The sequence below is a fragment of the Takifugu rubripes genome, chromosome 18 (assembly GCF_901000725.2).
Source record: "Takifugu rubripes chromosome 18, fTakRub1.2, whole genome shotgun sequence".
Classification (NCBI taxonomy): domain Eukaryota; kingdom Metazoa; phylum Chordata; class Actinopteri; order Tetraodontiformes; family Tetraodontidae; genus Takifugu; species Takifugu rubripes.
This window is the reverse complement of record NC_042302.1, coordinates 10,062,380-10,069,632: the sequence shown is the minus strand read 5'-3', so window position 1 is coordinate 10,069,632 and position 7,253 is coordinate 10,062,380. Positions and strand designations below refer to the sequence as shown.

General features: G+C 52.9%; 1 protein-coding gene across 4 annotated transcripts in view; it reads right to left on the bottom strand.

Annotated features, from left to right (window-relative positions):
• The window catches only part of phf21b (PHD finger protein 21B), a 16,897-nt gene extending 10,638 nt beyond the window's left edge, over positions 1-6,259 (bottom strand). The window contains exons 1-2 of one of the 4 annotated variants that reach the window (XM_029825514.1): positions 5,827-6,258; positions 5,103-5,168 (exon numbers count right to left, since the gene is read on the bottom strand). In XM_029825514.1, the coding sequence (XP_029681374.1) occupies positions 5,103-5,168; positions 5,827-5,880 (120 nt within the window). In that variant the 5' untranslated portion in view covers positions 5,881-6,258. Of the gene's footprint in view, positions 1-5,102; positions 5,169-5,412; positions 5,797-5,826 lie in introns of those variants that run through there. The other 3 variants (XM_029825517.1, XM_029825515.1, XM_029825516.1) reach the window with 3 other exon arrangements.
• Positions 6,260-7,253: the final 994 nt, after the last annotated feature.

Genomic DNA, 7,253 nt, shown 5'->3' with positions numbered 1-7,253 from the left:
ACCACGCGCTACGGCCCCGCTGGCTAACCACGCGCTACGGCCCCGCTGGCTAACCACGCGCTACGGCCCCGCTGGCTAACCACGCGCTACGGCCCCGCTGGCCAACCACGCGCTACGGCCCCGCTGGCCAACCACGCGCTACGGCCCCGCTGGCCAACCACGCGCTACGGCCCCGCTGGCCAACCACGCGCTACGGCCCCGCTGGCCAACCACGCGTTACAGCCCCGAGGCCTCATGGGAAACGGAGGCCACCTGCCTCACTGCTTCCCTCCAACAGTGTTGTCACACACCCACAAACGGTCTCACAGGTGCTTCAGACACAGGTGCAAAACCAGGGAGGGACGAGGTCCAGAGGACCTCCTGGACCACAACTACACCAGATCCACCAGTCTGGGGACTCCCTCCAGGAAGGGGGACCGCTGACGAGACCACAGTCACCTGAGGTCAGACCAGAGGAGGCGGGGGGGGGGGGGGGGGGAGACTGGGATCCACCATGTCATTGTTGAGCCAGTCGCACCTTCACAGAAACAATCTCGGCGACGGTGCCGACGTCACCATGGCAACATCACATCCCATCATCGTGGGATCCAGGTTGAGGGGAGGAAACCATGTGGACGCTCATCTGACAGGAAGTAGAGCAGAGTTTCCTGTCCGTGGGTCAGATGAGTCCTACTGCTGAGTCCATGTTCCTGCAGAACTCAGTCAGAACCACGAATGGCCCGGAAGCCTCTGGGCCACCAGTCCGTCACCATGGAGACGGCAGTGTGACCTGTGGGGGGGTGAGATGAGGTCAACGCCGCCATCGTCACAGTCACAACCAACCGGCAGAACCAAACTATTCTGAGAATAGAATACACTGGCCACACACAGCTGTTAGCATCCGTTAGCCTTCAGGCTAGCGCCTCTGCTGGTCTGGGCACTGACGTGGTCCTCAGAGGAGCCTTCTGCCTGTGAGCACGTTAGCATTAGCATCCGTTAGCACCACATGTGCCTGACTGGTCATTCTTTTCTCACCGGCGGAGGCTGTTATATTTGGCCTGTTGCTACGGAAACCGGCCTTCCTTGAAGTACGACTGTTGCCCGTTTCTGAGAAGAGGTGGAACAAACGGCAGCTGCTTTCATTTGCTGGCAGAAGATGAAAATGAAGCTGATGTTTGTGCTGAGATGAAGCTGTGACGCTCCACAGCTCCAGCAGACCCCCGACCCCTGTTCAGACACAGGCGGCTCACGCGCTGGGCTCCTGTGGCCTCCTCAGCTCCAGCAGACCCCCGACCCCTGTTCAGACACAGGCGGCTCACGCGCTGGGCTCCTGTGGCCTCCTCAGCACAGGAGCTCCACAGCAGCGAGCGCTCACCTGCTCCGGAGCATCATGAGCCTCGTTAGCATCCACATGCTAACAGAGCAGCTGGCTGTAAACACAATGTATGGTGGAGGCTCAGAGGAACCAGAACCACCGCTCCTGGTCCGGGGAGGGGGGCACACACAGCCCCACATGGATTAGCAGTGGCGTTCCCGTGGCGTTCCCGTGGCGTTCGCATGAAAGGCTGCTGGGCTCCTTTGGGTTCCGCTGGGCCATCTTTTCATTCGGAACCTTACTGGGTTTGATGGGTAAAACAGCATCAGGTGACCTCACACACTGAGCTGGTCTAACTGGAAGCTTCCAAGGTCACGGGGGGGTGACCTTATGACCTTCCAGAGGGGGTGCCACAGGCTCTCAGCTGCGGGCTGTAGCTGAGACACCAGAACCACTTCAGAACTGAGTTGAACCATGACAGAGGAAGAAGAACTCTCAAGAACATAAACTCAACATAAAGGTTCCCGCTGACCTTTGACCCCTGCTAACCTCATCTGGAGCTGTGACCTTTTCATGCCACCCTGCTAACTAGGCGCGTTTGGACTCTGGTTCTGGTTGTGAAGAACAATAACAATAACAGCAGTGAGAAGAGTGTTGCAGATCTCTCTCACACTCTCACACACACACTCTCTCACTCACACACTCTCTCACTCACACACACACTCTCTCACTCACACACACACTCTCTCACTCACACACACACACACACACACACACACACACACACACACACACACACACACACACACACACACACACACACACACACACACACACACACACACACACACACACACCCCGGGGGTTGGGGTTCTGCTCCAGACGGAACAGGAGCAGCGGCTGGTTCTGGTCGTAAACATCTCACCACATTTTCTGGGTGTCCCCCAGAGCGACAGAATAAAGTCCTTGGGCCCTCAGAACCGCCCCCCCGAGACCCGACTACAGATCAGGCCCACTGCATTCTGGGTTGTGAGTCCGACTTGCACGTTAGAAAAATGACTGAAGCTGCTTCTCCAGTCAAAGTGCTGTAACCATGGTAACCAGGTGAGCTGCACAGCTGCTGCTCCTCACAGGAACCACCTTCATCCACCAGCACCAGGAGACCTGGGGCTCAGCCTGGAGGAGACGCCTGTGTTCACAGGACACCTGGGCTGGACCATCAGCCACGCGTCCCCGACCCGTCCCCATCCCATCCCCATCCCATCCTGTCCCCATCCCGTCCCCATCCTGTCCCCGACACGTCCCCATCCCGTCCCCGAAAGGTCCCCATCCTGTCCCGTCCCATCCCGTCCCCATCCTGTCCCGTTTCTTCACACTCCCGACCAACCGGCCGACCCTGCTGATTCTGATGACATCAGAGGGCGGCGCTGACGTGGGGCAGCATCAGGGAGGGTTCAGGTCAGACCTGAAGGACACATCAACTCTGCTCCTGGTTCCTTCTAAAAACATCAGACTTGATCTGATTAGAAGAGTCAAGTATTAAGAGAATGCTAGTTAGCAGTTAGCAGAGAGCGACAGAGACTAAACACGTCTGACACGCTGAGTCCAGCCAGCAGGAACCGCTCTGGATGGAGAACCTTCAGTACCACCAGAACCAGTACCAGAAGCTCATTAAATCAGTCAAACTGGGACAAGGCTCCAGCCAAGCTTCACCCAGCATAGAATCACCTGAAACCAACACCATCATCACAGCTCCAACAGCTACTCTGTTGCCCTGGCAACCACAAAGTCGCCCAACACACTTCCTGTTACCTCCCAGTTCCACTGAAAGTCCTAAAACATGAAATGCAGTAAAATATAAGGATGAAATGTTGGTTGGAGACTGTGCCTGATTATTAAACCCTTTTTATCAGTCCAATATTAGTTGTGAATGACCTTCATGCTTTAACCTTTGCTAAAGGTCATTCGATGGCTGAATTGTTCAGTCCAGTAAAACGAAAACTAAGATGAGCATTAAGAATGAAGGGATCATTGTTCTGAAACCGTTAATAACTGCTCTGCTCAGGAAGTGGTGATGGGTCGCCGGAGGTGTCCTGTCCTGACTGGGCCTGACCATGGACGTGGTCCAGCAGGTCCAGCAGGTCCAGCATCCCCTCACTCCTGTCTCCATCCTGGTGGTGTTTCCAACCACAGCGGTCTCCGTGTAGGTTTCGTGCTCTCCGCTGATGCTGGTGTGGGTGGATGCAGGGTCCGCCTGATGATGGCATGGGTTCTGCACCCTGCGGCTTGAACCAACAACCCTCAACCGACGGAGCTGCCACCGCCCCTTAAAAAAGCCTTTTCTGTTGGAAGGGAAATCCAACTTGCTCCCACTGTGACCATGAAATGACCTCCAGCTCTGTTCTGGCCCGGTCCAGCTGGTCCACACGTCTACTGCCGCCTCCTGTCAGCTCCATTTCTGCTGACAGCATTCGGTGTCTTAGTTTGAGTGGAGTCAAATGTAGGAGAAAGTGGGCCGCTCATGTGTGCACAGCTAAAGGTCACGTTCTGCTGTTGAGGGGAGCAGAACATCATGAGTAGTGTGATTCTAAAGATTGCTGTGCAGTGCTGACTGGGCTTTCTGCCTCTCCAGCCCTGCCACCCCTCCCCCCGCATCCAGTCCAAACCAAAAACAGCATCAAAGCAATCAAAATGGTAATGTTAGGCATGAATGGGGCCCATCCCCCTCCTCCTCCTCCTGCATGAAACTCTGCAGACTTTTCTCCGCTCCATGTTAGAGGGGGGAGCTTCCACCCCTGTTTGCTCTCAAAATGGAAGCTTCCACTACCAAACAGAGGAGAAGAGCAGAGGAAATACAGTTGAGCACAAACAACTGGGATTTAAAGTTGGGATCCAGGCCAAACTGGATTAACAGCTGCCTGGTTTCTTTTGTCACGGGGAACAACTTAAATGGCTTCGACTGCAACATCAACTGATTTCAGCCGCATTCCACAGGAAACGGGTCGATTAAATGCAGACGTGAGGGGGGCGGAGGGAGCCTCGAAACCGTGAAAATAAAGCAGACACGACGAGTTGCCAAACACGAGTCGACATTTTCTCCTGCGAATTCATCTTGTTCTTGATGTGCAAAGTTGTGTGCGCTGGCGCCGGGGCTGGGACCGACCGGCGGGGCGGGCGGTGCGGAGGAGCCGGCGGAGCTGACCGCGGTGCTGAACACCGGCCGCCCGCTGTCCCCGCCGCATCCTCCCGCAACAGCTGCCACACAAACCCCAACACAAACCCAACACAACCGAACCGCACAGGTGCACAATCTACGCCGCTTTCAGCCATTAAATAAGAGTAGGAAAGTGAGAGCGTACCCGCCAGCCAATCACAGGCGCCGCTGCACGTCACGTGACCCGCGAAAAATAATACCAGCAGACTAAGTATAAAGTAATAAACGGGGTGTTTAAATACACCGAAGACACGAAAAGGCACCGATGTGACTCAATGAACGACTCGATTACCGAGCGAAACTTCAGCGAACGTGTCGGTCGGACAGTCCGCTAGTTAGCCCAGCTGCTGCCTGATTAGCCTCCACCGTTACTCTCCAGAAACATGTCGACCTGCTCAAAATGGACGCTAAAATGTTCGGAACTGCACAACTTTGGCAGCAGAGAGCCTTAGCTTGAAAGCTAACTGTCACCAGAACACAGCAGAAAAGCTGCCCACTTCGCACCCACACAAAGGCTCTGGCTTGTTCCGAAGACACAAAAGCTCCTAGAATGGACAGATAAAGGTGAAAAAAGCCAAATGGAACTGGTCTTACTTGTTTATCGCTCAGGGCTGTTAGTCTTGTTTGTCTGTCGTGCACTTGCCTCGTAAGCTCCCCATCCTACAATCGAATAAAACAGTGCAAATGACCATTTTTGAAACAATGAAACTTCACAGCACAAGTGTATTCGGCCACAATGGAGGCAGCTGCCAGTTACACGGAGGCGACGGTCCGTTAACTGTGATGGTCACCGAGGAGAAGGCGAGATTTATGCTGATAAAGTTTCTCCACACTCCCCATCCGAGTCTGCCCCTCCGACCCAACAGCACCGACAGACAGGCTGCCCCGCAAATGACGCCTTTACCTGTGGGTCCTGCTTCATCTGTGCAACTAGTTTACGGACGGTGGAGGAGTCGAGCAGAGAACGACAAAAGTCTCCCAAGTTAGTGCGTTGCGAGCGGAACAAAGCGGCGGTTCTGGCCTCGGCCACTCAGTTCTCCTGCTCATAAATATTCAGGTCGCGTCCTGGTCGCCTCACAGCAGCAGCACCGCAGAACCGCTCCAATCCCGACTGCTCGGACCACACCGCGACAATCAGCCAAAGTACCGTCAAAAGTCCACTTAATCTGACTTGCGAGTGGCGGCTGTGTCGCTGGCGAGGCTCGCGGCGACGCGGTGTTCGGCTGCCCCCCAGCGCGGAGCCCCTCGGCCGCTCACGGTGCCCCTGTTTCCGCTGGCTCCCACCAACACGGCTAAAATAACACCATCTTTCATTTACCTGATGACACTGGATTTCTACTTTCAGCGCCTCTCGCAGGCCTTGTAGTTCCATGTTCCGCCCAGAAAAGCACTTTTCTGTCACTTTCGACGCGGCCGAGACGAAGTTTTAGTAAATTAAAGATTTTTAAAGCCACAACAACAATTGAAAGAAGAACTACTCGAGCTACGAGGCAAGTTCTCGCTTCTTTTACAGGCTCGGACTCATCACCCACTTTCCGCCCGTCTACAAAAGTGCTCCAACCCCGCTGGAACGAGCCCAGCTCCCGGACAGCGACACTTTCGAGGACGCTCGATCATCGAAGGGTCCGAGGGAGAGGCTTGCTGAGTTTTGTTTTGATAAATTTAAGTTGAAAAACGAGGACTATATTTTGTCAGAGTCCGCGGCTTGATTTCACTTTGCCTGGGGAAAGTTGCGCTTCGGCTGGCAATGGTAATTCTGAAGTTCCCGGATGTAATTCGGAGCATGCGCACTGGGTCTCTGCTCTGGAACCAGTAAATATTTAATTAAAAACTCTTTTAGATATGCAATAATACATATATATATATATAATTCAACAAGTCAAAAGACCCACTTATTTAGGAACATGAATAATACAACTACTTGAAAGAAATATGCTGTAAAAAGGTAGTGTGAAAACTAAAACAGTGCTATTTTACTCTCCATTTAAACACACTCCACCCGTCTCTTCAGAATTCAAACCTAGACTGGATTTTTTATGCACAACGAATAATTTCTCTGTTTTCACTGAGTGCTGTGACATGTGGTTACTGCTTTTTAATGCTGCTTATGTCATATCAACTGTGGGTAAACTAAAAATCCACACGACTGGGTGCACATATGGGTGACAGCAGGTCCCCCCCCAGATGAGTTACCAGTTCATCTCAGGGCATTATATGAGCCCGATATGAGCGTTTGTGGGTTTGGTACCTTGCTCAAGGGTATCTCAGCAGTGCTCTGAAGGTGTTGTGGCACCTCCCCCCACTACCAGAACACCTTCCATGTTTTCTCTGCACTTGAACTGAGAACTCTACCCACGTCTCAGCCCAGACCCCCACAGACTGAGCTACCACCACCCAGAAAAGCTGCTGCACTACAAAATACAAACAGCAACAGTGATGCCAATCGGGAAAAAATGCCAGACTGAATCCAACTACAAATATCTCCATCTTCATCTGAAACCAGATAAACCGTTGATATTTCTGCATCATCTTTCATGCATAAAACAAGCATAAAATCAGATGACTTGATGGAGAAATGCCCATTTTAGAATTTCTCAACATTTAATTCCTGAGATTTTCTCACTTTTTTCATTTGTTTTAACAAGTAAAAGAAACTGCAACAGTCCCCGTTGAATGTTGCACGTGTTAATTCCCCTCCTGGTCTCTGGATATGCTCTATATGGTGCTTTTGACTTCTGTCTCCTC